This window comes from Epinephelus moara, chromosome 18 (assembly GCF_006386435.1).
Source record: "Epinephelus moara isolate mb chromosome 18, YSFRI_EMoa_1.0, whole genome shotgun sequence".
NCBI classification, from domain to species: Eukaryota; Metazoa; Chordata; class Actinopteri; order Perciformes; family Serranidae; genus Epinephelus; species Epinephelus moara.
In genome coordinates this window covers 33,922,297-33,939,382 of record NC_065523.1, presented here as the reverse complement: position 1 = coordinate 33,939,382, position 17,086 = coordinate 33,922,297, and the positions used below count along the sequence as shown (strand labels likewise).

Genomic DNA, 17,086 nt, shown 5'->3' with positions numbered 1-17,086 from the left:
CGGGACTGGGTTTGTAACCCCTCCTCTCCTCTCCTCTCCTCCCCTCCCCTTTCCCCTATCCAGGCTGATGATAACACAGCAGCAAACACAAACCGCTCCCCACAACACACACACACACACACACACACACACACACAACACAACACTCTCTCCTGATTCAGTTTTCACTTGCAACTGGCTGCACCGGTTGTGGTAACATATCCAATGGGAAAATACAGAACACTGACACAATGATAAAAACAAAACGTGATCAAATTATTATAAACAATGTGAGAAAGTTATTCATGGTGTCCTACCTTCATGTGCAGGGGTGAGAGAATAATGTGCGCGCACACTGGTGGGCAAAAAGCAGCATTTACAGTCAGCCAGCTCCAGTCAGGCTCGGATTTAAGAAGTCCAAGGTTCCCCAAACGCACCTCAGAAAACACCCAAAAAGTTATTTCTCATTATTTAGATGTTTGTTTTTTAATTTAGTTAACTTCTTAATATTTTCTGCACATTTTTGCTGGACAGTAATTATACCTTTACTCCAATTAATTAATATAATTTAAGGTATTTGTTCTGTACTTGAGTATTTACATTTTACACTACTTTTACTTCAATATTAAATATTAAATATTGTTGTTGTTTTTTTTACTCTGCTGACACCTTAGTTTATTTTTCAGATTAAGACTTTATGTAAAGAAAACAATCATTTTAGGAAATAGTTATAATAATATATTTATATTGCACCTTGCATACAAGAAATGCAGCACAAAGTTCTTTACAATAAGGGAATTATATGTAAGTGCTTCAAATGTCAATAGAACAGACGTAAAACAGGCCAACAAGGCAAGTCAGTATAAGATGACATTTTCATACAATAAAAAAAATGAAAATAGAGTACATAGAAGACATCATAGCTTGATATCAGCAAAGCAATAAATCTTAAAATCATTAAATCATAAAAGTATAAAATACAACACATCATTAAAGTATAAACCAGTGGTTCTCAACACTTGTTTTTAAGTTGTTAAGGTGATATCCCATCTAAACTTCTCAGATGGTTTCATTAAAAAATAATTTTAAAAACTGCTCACAGCCAAAAAATGCAATTTTTTTCACAACATACTTTACAGAAAAATGAAAGATTTTAGAAAAGTAAAAGGAGGATATAATTTTGTGTATCATTTATTTATTTTATTATTATTTTTTATTATATTTCACTTTATTTTATTTAATTTTTGTATTTGATTTTATTTTATTTTATTTATAAGGACAATGCACATTAATTAACATGCAAAATGTTCTGAAACCAATAAAAGGATAAAATTCACAGGACAAAGACAACATAAAGACATTTTTTAAACATTTATTTTTATACTATATTTTTTTTATATTTATATATTATGACTCTTTGGAGGGGGCTCGACTCCGAGGTTGGACTAACTGTACAAAAGTATCTCCACTGTGACCAGATAAATGTTGCTTACATAGTCATGCATCACAATCTGTTGATGTAATGTCTAATATATCAGCCACAGGGTAATTTTTCTACAGAATGAGTACTTTTACTTGGATACTTTAAGCACAATTTGCTAATAATACATCTGTACATTTACTTTAGTGGCATTTCCCTTGTAATAGAGTACTTTTACATTAATGTACTGGACCTAACACTGATTTTATTTCCCTACATTGGAGTCTAAATGCTGCCTGCTCCACACTGCCAGGAGCAAACAGATGGAGTCATTTATTTACTTATTTATTGGCCTTAAAGTATGTAAATATTGTGAGGATAAAACATATGAATCATCCTGTAAAATCCCCTCAAAATGTATGTTTTTACTTAAAGTCCAAGGTTCCTAACAAGCCTTATCTCCAGTTAAAAGTGAGAGAGGTTTGGCAATCTGCACTTTGATATGTCAGCTTTAAAACCAACAGGTAAATGATGTAATGTGTCAAAAGGATCAGTCGTACAAACACCAGCAGGGACGTAAGACAAATTCTGTTTACTGGTCATTTCAACTAGAACTGTCTCTGTAGCAGTTATTTGTTCTACTACTGCGGCTCTGAAGTACATCTTTCTCATCATAATAAAAAGGGAAGCATGTCATTCTCTCTGCCTCTCTAAATTTGATTTAGCAGATCCACACACGCACACACACGCACTCATATTGCATGGAAAATTAAATATTATCCAACAATAACAGCGTCCAGCAGAGGCCCTGTGTGGCACTGTGCAGCAGCTGTGTGAGACAGAACAGATACATTATGCAAACACACACAGAGAGACATCCAAACAAGTCTCCACGCTGCAACCAGATCCGTGTTACACATTCACCACGACTGTGTTTACAGATAAGATTCAAATATCAGTGACAGTGGCCAGTCGAGCATATTAGCACAGCGTCTGTTTGGACACATTATGTATTTGTGGCGCTCTAGTGAGTATCATTATTTTCTGTCTCTTGAAATCAAAGCATCTTATCATCATCCCCATATCAACTTGTTTCTACCAGCTGTGTGCACAGCTTTGCTTTCTATGTCCCCATTTCTGTCTCTGGCTCTGTGTCCATCATGTTTATTTGGAAGCTATGGCTTGTGTAAACCAAAGGCTTGTACACAGTGTGTTGGAGCTCGGCCTGTGCTGACAGACCTCTGGAGGAGAGACAGACATCGGCCCCCTGAAAACAAAAACTGGACCAAAGGACACAGCTGACACAGAGTCACAGCGTCACAGGGGCAAAGAAAGAACTTTGGTGCTCTGGTTTACAAAATGGACGCAGTCACTGTCGTCGTTTTACATCTAAATGTATCTGTCATTACTTCAAGGTCCAAACAGTTGAATACATTTAGCAGCATACTTGCTTTGGACATGTTGTTCAGGTAGTTTTCTGTCTCTGTCAGGTAGCTGTCCATTAGTCACTCACTCTACAGCAAAAAAACCCCACTTCAAAATAAAAGCTCTGTGCTGGAAATTTACTGTGCTTCAAAATAAAGTGGAGCCCTTTTTAAACAGGAGTTGTGCAAATTTGCAGGAAAGCTCAATCAGTCTTTTTTCAGCATTGGNCAACAGCCCCTCCCGTGGCAGAAGGCCGCCTCGTTCTGTTTAAACCAAAAAGGTTCCGCCAATATGTCTACCCTACGAGGCGGAAAATTAGGCACCTTGGATCAACTCGCCAATCCGGCTCTGTGTGTCTAAACGCTCGCAGCTTGTCGACAAAACAGCCCAACATTCGCTGAAAATCTGGCAGTGTAAACGGGGCTTGTGTTTTTACGAACTTGACATGGTAGCAAGTCATTGCAGTGCATTCAAAATGGACCCACGACCTACTTTTGGTGCGCGTCCCACCAGTTGGGAACCACTGCTCTAAGGAATCAGGGTTTCTCCTTATGTATGGCACTTACGGCTGAATTTCTCCTTAGCTGAGGGACTTACACAGTTGCACAGAATCCCTTCATAGGTTTCCCTAGTTAAGGAAAAACAATATCTAATTTACTGCGCTGAAAGATTTTACAGCGGGAAAAGTTTCCATGGAGATTGTTTGTTTGCTTGGACTCACACTTGTGACGCCTGTATCGTCTCACAGAGCTGGCTTATAGTTAGATGGTGGAAAAAATGGCAGAAGAATAGAAGACAAGAAAACCATATTGGTCAGAGATGGAGAAGATAAAGTAAATCCCAAATACCAGAAAACAACTGTAAGAAGAAACTGTTAATTGCAATTGATTCAGTCAAATCTGAAGTGTAGAATCAAAAGCGCATCCATCAGTTTCTCGTGGTTGCAGAACACTCTTCTCAGGGTGTGTTAATGTTTTCATTTACCATCAAAAACTCTATCATGTTGCAGTTAAGACAGAGTCAGAGGTACCTTAAGTATTTTTTTTTAACCTTGCTGTGGCTGCTAAGGTCTTTTGTGCAACGGTTGAGGGATTCCTTTAGTATAAGACCAGGACAAGGAGAAACCCATAAATACTTAAGTGAACATTTTAAGGAAACCTTAAGCAGAAGACTTAAGGGTGTTTTGTTCAACCAGTTTTATTTTGAGGAAACCTTAATGAGGACATAAATCTTAACTTAAGGTATTCAGATATTCAGTTTTGCAGATAAGTTGCACTTCTGGCTCCAAGTATCCAAGATGGCGACGACCAAAAAGTCAAACTCGAGGCTTTAAAACAGGAGCCCACAAACTTATTGCATCCTCTTTTTTTGCTTTCTTTCCTCTCATTATATTTGTGCCAACTAGCTGATAGTGTTACTACTCCACATCCGTCTTTTGTTCTGTGAGATCCTCGCACAGGATGAGCAGCTGTCTGCAGAGCCTGTCTCTGCCTTCATGTTGTTATCCACTGAATAATTTGCGTAGCTCGCAGTCCCACTCCGACATGCTCAGACTTACACCTGAAACTGTAATGAAACTAATACACGCACAGAGAAACAGTGACTCACACCCCAAATTACACGCTCAGCACTTCAGATCACCAACGGTTTCCTTCTCATCCCACGCCTGCCAACAGTCATTATTGTGTGTATGTTGCAAAGACAGGCCATTCAGAAAATAATTAATATGGAGTTCACAAAAGCTGAAATGCCTGCGGTCTAACTTCAGTTGGTAACTTTTAGTAACACTGCCCAAACCAGTTATATGCACCTTTTATGCCCCAACTGTGGACAGCCCTTTGGCACGAACCAAACTCCACCACTGACACAAATCAACTTCATAAGACATCTTTAAAGACTCAGATCCATCAGGCCTCCCTTCTTTGCTGCTGGCACAAGAGCTCTTCAGCACCTCCTCCATGCCAGGTGCACTGCACCTCTTTAAGCAATGCAGCACACCTGGGCAGATCTACACTGGAGGGAACGGGACAGCAGCACAGAGCACACACAGCCGTAACACAACTGATGTAAAAAAGAAAATGTGATACATGGCCAATACATGCACATATATCAATAATTATTCACACATATTAAAACTATGTGTGTCATATGTTGCAGAAATATCTGTTTTGTTCAAATGTTAGATTAATGCATACATGTATGTTGTTTAATTCACAGTGCAACATACACCCCTATGTTCACCATAACGACTATTATGCATTATATCTGATATTGCTACAAAAATAGAGCTTTGCATTACTTTATATATGGTCGTACAACATGTGTTATAACAGCAGCCCACTGGAATAATTCAACCATGTACAATTTTACTTTAGTTTTGCAAAACACTTGAAAATTTAATAATAATAATTAATGATTATATATACTATTGCATCGTGTTAAATATCATATAGATATATCTTATATATATCTTTATATCAACCCAGAGCGGCACAGAATGACTTGAATGACAAAATGTTCAACAATAATTTTTGCACTGACACAAAATGGACATGGAGCGGGATCAAAATAAAACTCTTTGTTCGGGAAGTCAGTGTCAGGGTGTTTGTGATTATCGTAATTAAAGTGATGATTATCTACAGTGCGTCTCTTTCACTTAAAGAACAGAACAAGAGAGAGAGTGTACAACAGGCTACAGTTTTGTCAGTTCATATTAACAGTATATTTAGATCACCACATATAGCCTACATTGTTGAGCTGCACAGTGTTATAGTTTATTTATACTTAGGAAATTAAAGAAAGCTGAGATATTTGAATAAAGATTATTTTTAATGAACTGGTAAATAGCTTTTGGGGCAGCTTTACAAATTGTGTGGTACAATCAAGATAAAACATTGATACTTAATTATAGGCTGGAATCAAGAGGAGATGGAAGCTGGTCAGTATTATCAGCGATATGTAATAGTAATAATAATAATAGTAACTTTATTTGTAGAGCACTTTTCGAACTGAATGTGCTTTCCAATGTGCAGACAATACAAAACAAAAGTTATACTAATAAAACACAAGCATATACATATACGCCTACACCATACATACAACATATCCACTTAAACACATATATACCTGCAAGCATGCATACATAAACACATGGCTGCAAATACACACACTCCCACACACACAATTAATCTATAAACTGTCAGGAAAGGCCAATCTGTAGGAGTAAGTTTTTAGATTTAAAGACGAGATTTAAAGACATGAACAGAGTCAGCTGGTCTGATACTCAGTGGGAGGCTGTTCCAAAGATGGGGAGCAAAAACTGAAAAGGCTCGATCACCCTTTGTCTTTAACCTGGACTCTGGAACAGTTAGAAGACCCAGACGAGCAGACCTGAGGGGCTTGTTTGGACGGTACGGTGTGAGAAGCTCAGTTATATACTCCGGTGCCAGATCACTGAGAGCCTTGTATGTAATTTAAAGATTTTAAAAACTGATTCTCAAAGAGACTGGAAGCCAATGCAGGGAAGCCAAAATAAAATGTAGAATAAATACACTATATTTAACATAGCTGTAAAGGTACACTGTGTATCTTGCTCATTTATTTCAGATGTTGTTTGCACCTATTGACAGCAGGGGGCGGTGTTACACCAAATCATGCATAATTACTGTACAAAGTAGTGTTTGAAGAAGAGTCGTGTTTGCTTCCTGTTTCTCTGGGTCTCTCCTGAGACTTGATAATAAACCAAAAAAAGCATTCAGTCATATTATATATGACTAAATTTGTATTTATTATCATGAGGATTCTGTTTGACAAAACGGTTCTGTTTCTTTAAAGGCACAGCACGCTGCGTCCTCGGCGCACGCGCAGTAAGGGGGAGCAACAGCCCCTATGACAAACAACAACAATCACTACAGCGGGGCTGGAAAAACAGAGATGGCTCCTTGAAGCTCAACACTTCTGGCCCTTCACAGTACCGATCCCAGCCCAGCTGCTGCTATTTCCACCGGAGCTTTATATGTCGATGGTGCCGAGCCCATGAACCTGGCCAGTCAAAGCGGGGATGCTGGCGGAAGCCAGCTCCTCTTCGCCAACTTCAACCAGGACAACACGTAAGACAGGGCCGGGGACAGAGGCTGGGGATCCGATGGCCTGTGCTGTCAAGCTAGCTTAGCTGACGTTATCTAGCTCAGTGTGGACATGTCTGGGCGCTTCACGGGCTGACAGGGCTGAATGTGAAACAGTCTGCATGTGGTTTCTCACAGTAGAAATAACCACTAATATAAGCTAGGTGTAGCTAGCTACGTGGAGTGTCCAGTCGAGGCTGGGCTACGTGTTATTTCACCCGTCACTAGCTTAGCTCTAGCTAACATGATGCTGTGTGGTGATGCTAACTTTAGCCACAATACACATGTAGGTTAGGTGTCATGTAACTTAGTGAGAGGCTGTGGTGACGATTGTTATGATACATATCTGGGATTATAAAATGTATAGAATAGCTGAGTTTATTTGGTTATGTATATTTTTAGCGCAAGTGTTGAGTGGGTGTTATTTATCAGGACTGGCGCTACAGTTAAAGGCTGCTTTATGATGCTGCAACACACACAAACTGGGTCACTGTATTTCACAGACGTCAATAAGACATGCAGCTGTATGTGACATTGGAGTAGTACGCTGTATGTAGCGGGCACTGCTTTAGACCGCAGAGGCCTGGTGTTATTGCAAAACTGCTCCAGCCGTGTGATCACTGTCACAATCTGACCAGTACATCCAGTAGGTAGTGGCCAGATCCTCCAATATCCAGTGTGTGTATGGGTGCATTAGCCTGCAGATGCAGTGATTGTTCATGTCTGCTGTTGTGTCTATTTCCATAGGTCCTTAGCTGTTGGCACCAAATCAGGATACAAGTTTTTCTCCCTGTCCTCTGTGGACAAATTGGAGCAGATATATGAATGTAGTAAGTATTGTCTAAGCTCTGTTTCCTTGTGACTACAATCTCATTAATCAGGGACCAGACTGAGAACAAAATATATATATTTTTGCTCACTCATTTTGTGTTTAATGCACGCTGTCTAGACACAGTCACCATTAGAGCACTGCTGTAACTTTAAATATTAATAAATATTGTCAGCACTTTTCCCACACCCATATCTTAAAGCATCAAGGTCGCTCCTCATTAGTGGATTTACATAATTTATAATATGATCTCTGCAGCAGTCTTATGTTGTATGTGAACCACCCATGTATGGTAAGCTAACATGTACCTCTTGATAATCCTGTTGAATTTGAATAGCCAATGCAAAGCAGGTAGTAGGAGATAAGTGAGTAGGATCAGTAAGTGCTCTCATCTATAATTCATAAACCCATCTTTTGCTGGATATGTTTACTGAACATGAATAATATGTTTAAAGTTTTGCAGTTGTGTTCAGGAACAGCGAAACCTCTGTGACTCAGCGTACTGCCCAAATGTGGCTGATATGTGATGTTTTAATCTGCACCATTTCACTCACTTTTATTTGGGGGGGTCACAGAGAGGCAGCTAATAAAAGATGACAGGAGTGAACGTTGTCAAGTGTTGATTGGTGTGTCTATGTGTGTGTGTCTGCAGCGGACACGGAGGATGTGTGTATAGTGGAGCGTCTGTTCTCCAGCAGCCTGGTGGCCATCGTCAGCCTGAAGGCCCCCAGGAAGCTCAAAGTCTGTCACTTCAAGAAGGGAACTGAGATCTGCAACTACTCCTATTCCAACACCATACTGGCTGTCAAACTCAACAGACAGGTAGGAAGACAAGGGCAAAGAAAGACCTGTCTGTCAGATGATCTGTCTCACACATTTTCTCTTGAAATAGTCACACGTTCATTGAAGAACAGATGGTGTGTTTATCTTATGCAAATGTCATACCTGGCTGTGTATTGTTTGATACTGGTACAGATACCATGACGTTGATACTGGTCCCTGAACTGTACTTTCTCAATACTAATTTTCTAAAATCCATTTTAATGAAAAGAAAATTACATATTACAGTTCAAATATGTGTAGCACATTATCACAATATCAGCATTTGCCGCCACATTTGAATTGTTTTGGAGCTGTATTTTCCCTCTCCTTCTTGGCATAGCGACTCTGAGCACAGATGGAGCAGCAGAGTGCCAAGCACAGTGAAAATTAAACTTTCACAGCGTTAATTCATACAGCTTTAGTGTTGCCTATCATTTTTCCAAACTACTTAAAATGAAACCGACTGGAAACGGCGTACCCCACGGCCCAGTGCTGGGTCTAACCAACAAAAGAAAGTAGCGGCTGTTCCTGTAATCCATCGATCTGATCTGATCAACTTTGATCTTTCTGAAGACAAACTGATCGAGAGGATGTCTTGGAGTGTGATGATCATACACTTTGTTTCTCAATTTTCCATCCGACTGTGGCTGAAGAAATAAGTAAAACTTGTGAAGATATCCGCCTGCGCTACGTTCACAAACTTGCAAAAACTTCTGAATTCAGAGAGGGAACACAGAATTATCACAAAGGGACACACAAAGGAAAGTTTACCAATGTTGCCCGTTCGCCAGACGTCGCCACACATAGAATATATTTCTGTAGGACTTGCAAAAATCGCAAGTTTTATTTGTCTGCTCCTTGGCATTTTTACACACTCAAAGCAGTTTCATTTACCAAAATTTGGTTTACTTAAGTTCTCTGTTTAACTTTTTAATTTTATGTTTCGACACCCTGACATTTTAGCGTTCAAAGCTGTTTCTCAACATAAAAAAATAAAGAGTTTATCACAACTTGAAGCTGTCTGTCACCATAATATCAACATGGCTCCCACTTTAAGTCACCGCGCCTGTTACTATAACTTTAACTTTCATAAACAATCATGTACAAGTTGGCCGAATTTTTTTGTTTGTTAAATGTTACCTAATAAAATGCCAGACATCATAGCTCCGTCCACAGTAATCTGGGATAAGGGGGAATCCGGTAGTGGAGATTTTGAGGGAGGCTGTGTAACGTCAGGCAGGCTTGAATGCTGAGAGGAAGATGTCTGTGGCCTGTCCATCTTGCAGTCGAACATGGAGCTTCTCCTAAATTTATTCTGTGCATGTTTCATCGAAATTGTCATGTTGCCAGTCTTGACAATAATGTCCTTTTTTCATATATTTCATTGCGCACTTTGGACACCAAGCCTGAGAAAATGGAGACACGCTTTTGATCTCTTCCTAGATGTTTGTTACACCTATGTGACACGTGCTGTAGTCAAGCCTCACAAAATACAGCAACACGTAACGTAGGTTTTTCCTGCCCGCCTCTACGATATGTAACGTAGACAGCCAATCACTAGCTTTATCAGACCTTGGCACAGGCATGCTGGATGCTTACTGGCTCACAGATGCTAATGAGATTTACTCCTTAGGTATCGAAATTTGGTTAAGAATGACGCAGCATTTTTCAATACTTTGTATTATGGAATCTATTCGGTCGGTGCCATAAAAGTATCAGAATTCAGCCCTGTACTGTAGCTGGCCAATGTATCAGCACAGCAAAATGTCTGTCCAGTGTTTGCAGTTGATGGTTATGTCATTGATGTTTTGTGTTTCCTCTGCAGAGGCTGATCGTGTGTCTGGAGGAGTCACTTTACATTCACAACATCCGAGATATGAAAGTGCTGCACACTATCAGAGAAACTCCACCCAACCCGTCAGGTGAGTCTGAAGAATGACGAGGAGCACAATATGTATGTGTATGTGTAAAGTACAGTAGGTATATTATGATAGTAGAGTGCTCATAGGGGGAGGAAGAAGGTTTTTCCTTTTCAGTATGCTGTGTGCTCAAACTGAAACCAGAGACGTGGCATTCCTCTGGTTTTTGGTGCTTTTAGTTTCTCTTTCATTTTCACAATTTTATTTTTAGTTCACTCTTAGCTCCATTTTGTTTGCTGTTGCCCCAAAGGCTGAAAACTGTCACTGCGGTCTGAGTTACTCCTGTGATGTTTGTCTGTTTAATACACCCACTGAACACAAACCCACTCATGCTGTCAGAACCATTTTACACATTCAGATGACTGTAGTCTCACTATGTGCCTGAGTCACTCTTTCACTTTCTCTTATTGTCGAGTTCAGATGAAGGTGGCTTTGTTGGAACCTGATGTATCATTGTGCCTTTGTTAATGAGTTCGTATTTGTGCTCATGTTCCTCCAGGATTGTGCGCCCTGTCCATCAGCAATGATAACTGTTATCTGGCCTACCCTGGCAGCGCCACGATAGGAGAAGTGCAAGTGTTTGACACAGTCAACCTGGTAAGTGAACGTGTCTTTCTTTAAGGCACTGTGTCCACCAAAGCATTTTTTTCCTCGCTGAAAACAGCAGGTGCTCACACTTGTGGTCTCGCAGACTTTGCAGGTGCGTTCCCGGGAAGTCTGTGAGTGCTTAGTGCTGTCCAAATCCACAATTGTCGTTGTTCAGCACTTGTACATATTAAGATTTGACGGTTTGTCTTATGTGGTATTCATCCCTCCTCCACTGTCATTGAACGGCTGAAGTGACAGTGACAAGGGCAGCATTTTTCAGCTCTTGGTGCTCAGAATAAAAACGCTAAATGCACAGCGTTCAGTGTAGAATAGACACTTAGGGCCTCGTCATGCTGCTGGCGTTTGTAGTGTAGCATAAATAAGTGGCACTCCCACTGCAAAGAATTAAAAAGATGCATTTGCTATGATGGACATGAGCCCTAAAGGTGGACTCCGTCTGTGTTCTTGTCTGAGTTTTTCTAATGGAAACACTCACTTAGCTGTTAGCACAAAGCAGTGAAGGAGGTTAAAGTGCTGTTAATAGTAATAACTTCAAGGACCACCTAAAAAAAATCAAAATCAGTTTAAGTGTACGCTATATTCAGAGTATTTTAACCCCGTTACCATGCTGTGTCCTCAGCTCGTATTTCCTGGTGTAGCTGAGGTGCGATTTCTTTATGCTTATTAAATTGTACAGTGTTTATTGTTTGTACTTCTAGAAAAGACCCGAAGCTGACATGAAATGTAAACTGTCCTGTGAGGCTCTGTCTTTTGTGGTCTTACAGCCAGTGGTTCCAATTATCCGCCACTGCGTATACTCACTATTCTCTGAAGAAGAGCATCTCTAACTAGTGTCTGTATATGTGTCTTCCAGCGAGCAGCTAATATGATTCCAGCCCACGACAGCCCATTAGCAGCTCTGGCTTTCGATGCCAGTGGAACCAAACTGGCCACAGCCTCAGAGAAGGTAACACAGTCGATGTCTGTGCGGCTTATTTATGTGTGGTCTTGTTTCCTGCCTGGGCAAATACACATCACGGTTGTTGCTTCGCTTTAAGTGTTGTCATCCTCTGTGTATCTTTCACTTCCTCCCAGGGCACAGTCATCCGTGTCTTCTCCATCCCAGAGGGACAGAAGCTCTTTGAGTTTCGAAGAGGAGTCAAGAGGTAGATGTTTTGATGACGAGCATGATTTTGCACCTGTGTTTGTGCTTGTGTGTTCATATGTGCTGTGTATTTGTGTTCACCTGCGTCCCTTTCTTATCTCAGGTGTGTGAGCATCTGCTCACTGGCGTTCAGTATGGAGGGCCTGTACCTGTCGGCCTCCAGCAACACAGAGACGGTCCACATTTTCAAATTAGAGACGCAGAAGGAGAAGTATGTGTAAGTATCTTTCTGTTGCTGTCCTGTTATGTCAGATCACAACCATGGATCTAATATGGTGAGTGTTTGAGACAAATATGGTAAAGAGGAGTGTCTTTGATTCTCACAGTCTGTGTGTGTGTGTTTGTGTGTGTGTAGGCCAGCGGAGGAGCCCACCACATGGGGAGGCTACCTGGGCAAGGTTCTGATGGCGTCCACCACCTACCTGCCTTCTCAGGTTACGGAAATGTTCACCCAAGGGCGAGCCTTCGCCACTGTTCGCCTGCCCTTCTGTGGACATAAGAACATCTGCGCCTTAGCTGTGTGAGTATAACACACACACACACACACACACACACACACTCAAGTCCCAAGTTACTGTGGTGAAAATCAGGCGTGTCGAGTCAAGTCAATAACCGCAATAATTCAAGCAAGACAAGTCATATGAAATTCTGATGATGTGGTCAAACATAAGCTTTCTAGCTAACGTTTAACCAGCCAGGAAGCTAATAAGTTAGCAAACAAGACACATTCACATACCGTTCTCTGTGGGTTTTATGGAGTTAGATGTTGTGTGTGCTGAGGCCGTCATTCTCTGCTGGAAAACGCTGGATTGCCCCCACTGGGTTGGGAGTGACTTAATGCCCCAAGTATCTCGGGGTCTTGTTCACGAGTAAGGGTAGAATGGAGCGTGAGATGGATTGGCAGTTTGGTGTGTCCTGTTAGAGGTGTTGAGGGCACGTCCCGCTGGTAGGAGGCCCCGGGGCAGACCCAGAACACACTGGAGGGATTACATATCTCATCTGGCCTGGGAACACCTCGGGGTCCCCCAGGAGGAGCTGGAAAGTGTTGCAGGGGAGAGGGACGTCTGGAATGTTTCACTCAGCCTGCTGCTGACACAACCTGGCTTTGGATAAGTGGTTGAAAATGGATGGATGTTGTGGCAGTTGTGTCACTGACTTTTGAGCTGCACACTGGTCTTCTCTCAACATAATCATTAAACCCAAATTTTCTTATTAATTGTATTATTTATTATTAGCCTCGCCTATGGTAGCTGCCTCATGTGTTGACCACTGCCTCCTAGTAGGTTGCCAGGTTTGCATGTTTAAAAAAGAAAATGTGATTTCACAATATTTAGAAAAATGCAGATATTTAATTAAAAAAATTCAGGTCCTTTTGAGTCATCTGTCTCAAGTTGTAAGTGAAGTCTCAAGTCATGAATACCAAGTCAAAGTCAAGTCTTTTAACAGTGTTAGTCAAGCAACTCTCAAGTCCTCAGTTTGCAATTTAAGTCTGACTTGAGTCAAGGTCATGTGACTTGAGTCCCCCACCTCTGCGTATATGCAACATACAGCACTGTTCTTGTGTGGGGCTGTTTTGTTTTTGGGCCCTTCCTTTGAAATGTGAAGTGAAAGTGGAATTAGAAGTGATGTGCATGACTCACGGCCAGATTAACATGCACAGACAGGTCATGCGAATCTGTGGTGTGCCTTTTATTCCATCTTCATTAATTGTTATAAAACAACATCAGTCAAATCAATCATCTGTGATGTTTAAAATTCAGCTGATGATGTTTACTGATGCAGTCTTGTTACTGCTGCTCGTTTTAACCACCAGTTTTGCTGCTTCTGTGAAGTATGACTCATTAATCTCCTGTGGTTTATCTGAGAAGAAGTTTCTCAACACTTTAAAGCAGTTGATTTTTAATGAACCGCATGTTTTGGCTCGACTTGACTCAACTTTCTTTTGGTACCAGGTTCTTTTCGTTCTCCGCTGCAGATAGTACCCCCTCAGTGTAGGCGGGATTCTCAGCTTATCGCCATAGCGACGCCAAAAGAGAGTGAGTCGAGTTGAGCAGTGCCGTGCCGTACCAGGCAGTGGTGTGGTCAAACATAGTTTCAGCTGTTACATAACAACATGCGAGCCATGGTAGAGAAGATTGGTGTTGAGTAAATGAGAAGGGAGTTTGTGAATCTTTGTTTTTGATGTTTAAAATCAGGATTCAGAAGATTCCCAGGTTGCTGGTGGCGGCGGCTGATGGTTACCTGTATCTGTACAACCTGGATCCACAAGAGGGAGGGGAGTGCACACTTATGAAGCAGCACAGGTAACACACACACAGTAAATACCTGGTCACAGGTCACTGAAGACTATAATCTGACGTTTTACAGCCTGAAGTTTGAGAGTGTTACTGAGAGTTTCTGATACTGGATCTCCTCAGGTTAGACGGCAGTGCTGAGCCAGCCAATGAGATCCTTGAGCAGGGGTCACATGACCGCCCACTTGTGGCCCAAACCTACAGTGCTGCTGTCACTAAAGGTATGTCACACAAATGTTCACAACACTTCATTTTACTTTAATTTCCTGCTATTTTTCTTGTGAGTTCCCTGTGAGTTTGGTGTAAAGGACTCTTTTACTCTATTGACTTCGACTACTTCTCCTGTATTTTGAATTCTATGCTTCCCTTTTGACACATTTATAATATGTTGGAGTGTTTTTGTGTCATCATGTTTAACTAGAAGTTCAGCGATAAATTAAAGATGTACAAAGAGAGTTTGATACAGAGTCAGAGGTGGGGCTCTGTTTATTCTGATCAAAGCTGCTCAGTGGCACATGAAAACGAACAAGTTTAACTTTCTTGGAATAAAATCACCCAAATCTTCAGCACATCGTTGGGCCCATAGAGCAGAATATGACACGAGACTTCCACCAGCCAAGCAACTAACTTCCAGTGTAGCGCTCTGTTAACTTGAGGATGGTTACAGGGCAGGGCGACTATGTACGAGCCAGATATAGATTTAGACATCACAGTTTATATCGATGTAGGGTCACGTTACATAACGCTGTTCCTCCGAAAAGCCACGCTGCTGCTCTGCTTAATCTGTCTGTTCATTAGTCTACAGTAAGACATTGGTATGTGTGTTGCACAAGCTACACTAGATCAGTCTGTGAGATGAATGAAGTTACTGCAGCACACACGTAGTACAGCGCTGCGCTGCGTGTGTGGGAGACAGAGCTGCTTGATTGTGGCATTTGTTGCCAGTTTGTGTGTGAGGTGGATCATAGTGCATCACTGTTCTTCTTGGTAGTTGTAGTCTGTTGTGTGACATGGAGACAGCGCCTGGATGCAGGCAACAGATGTGTTTAAAAAATGCAGCGACAACTGCAGTTTGAAAGGCCGACAGATGGAAAACGGCTTTCTCACTCCGCCCACAGAGATTTTTAATTGTTTCAAACCTACTTGAAACTTAAATAGTCATGTTGTAGTTCAGTGTCCTGTGCTGCAAACCTTTAAACCTCTGTAGCTCCGGTGCTGTGTGCAAAAAGTTAACGTACAGCCCTGCTGTGTATTTTAAATATTTTCATTTACACGTTGTGCAGCTGTATATTTTCAAACAGCTGTCTTTGCATTTTAATTGAGCATAAATTGTAATTTAAATTTATCGCCCAGCCACAGTTTGTCACAGAAGTCATGCACAAACTTGTTTCAGTGTTTGACCTCTTGTTTCCCAGGTTACTGTGAAGAGCAGGGCGCCGTGGGCGGAGCAGGGCTAGAGGACGACCTCAACGACTTGCGCTTAGAGGAGGAGAACGAGCAGCCACCTCTCATCCTAGAAACTGACTGACTGACCTAACGGACGGCTGTACCCACCAATCAGAGGGCTCCTCTGGTGCTGCTATGAACATGTGACACAAGGGGGGCACGGGCAGGATCAAAGACGGGGGCGTTTTTAAACGCTCAGAGTGTTCATGGGCCTGTCTGTCAGTCTGTCTGTGCGTTTGTCTGTTCACATACATGTCGACCTTTCCTTCCTCCCTCCCTCCTTCCTTCCCTCCCTCCCTCCTCTCTCTTCCCTCAGTTTGCCTGCGCAGGCTAAACTGACGCTTTGCATGTACATGTGCCAACTGCTAAAAACATGCTCCGATGTGAATATCTGTGAGTGTGTGTGTGTTGGACGTTTGAGGAAAAAAAAAATGTAGCTGTGTCTGGGCTGAAGACACACATAAGTAAGCACTGTGTAAACTGAAAGTGATTGTGTAAGTGCCTCTCTGCCCCAGTGTCACGGTTTCTTGTGTCTGAGAGGGAGGATCTCTTTGCATTGGCTCAATAAAATCTATTTTCAGTTGTCGGATCTTAATCGAGAGTGTGTGTACTGTCTTTTCTGACTCACATAGTCACACACTGTCCTGCTGGGAGTGTGTTAGCACTCATCTGGCTCCAGTTGACCCTCCAAAGAATGATTTAGAAGCCTTTGGCATGAGGCAGAGGTGTTTGCGATGAGGAGTGTGTGTTTGTGTGCTTGTCGTGAGGCTTTGTGTGTGTGTGTGTGTGTGTGTGTGTGTGTGTGTGCTGGGCATGTACATTAGCAAAAACACTGAGTGATTAGCCTCCACTTGCCCCCCCCCCCCTCACTTTTACCTCATCCACACAGAGGCTCAGTGGACCCTCCCGCCCTCTCCCCCCTCCTCAGGCCTGCAGTCATTGGTTGGTTTTAAACTGATATTAATGATCTTTTTTTTAAATCTACATAACCAATCATAACCAACGATGTGTCATGCGTAAGAAAACATGCATGGTGTTGTTGATGTGGTACTTTGTCCATACATTGAAAACATGT

At 41.6% G+C, this 17,086-nt stretch overlaps 1 protein-coding gene across 1 annotated transcript; it reads left to right on the top strand.

Moving 5' to 3' along the window:
* Positions 1 to 6,673: 6,673 nt before the first annotated feature.
* wipi2 (WD repeat domain, phosphoinositide interacting 2) lies at positions 6,674 to 16,420 on the top strand. Its single transcript, XM_050068491.1, has 12 exons — positions 6,674 to 6,933; positions 7,696 to 7,778; positions 8,430 to 8,599; positions 10,425 to 10,521; positions 11,018 to 11,115; positions 11,981 to 12,073; positions 12,202 to 12,272; positions 12,375 to 12,488; positions 12,627 to 12,791; positions 14,467 to 14,574; positions 14,689 to 14,786; positions 15,981 to 16,420. The coding sequence occupies exons 1-12, from the start codon at positions 6,860 to 6,862 to the stop codon at positions 16,091 to 16,093; spliced, it is 1,284 nt and encodes a 427-aa protein (XP_049924448.1). The 5' UTR covers positions 6,674 to 6,859; the 3' UTR covers positions 16,094 to 16,420.
* Positions 16,421 to 17,086: the final 666 nt, after the last annotated feature.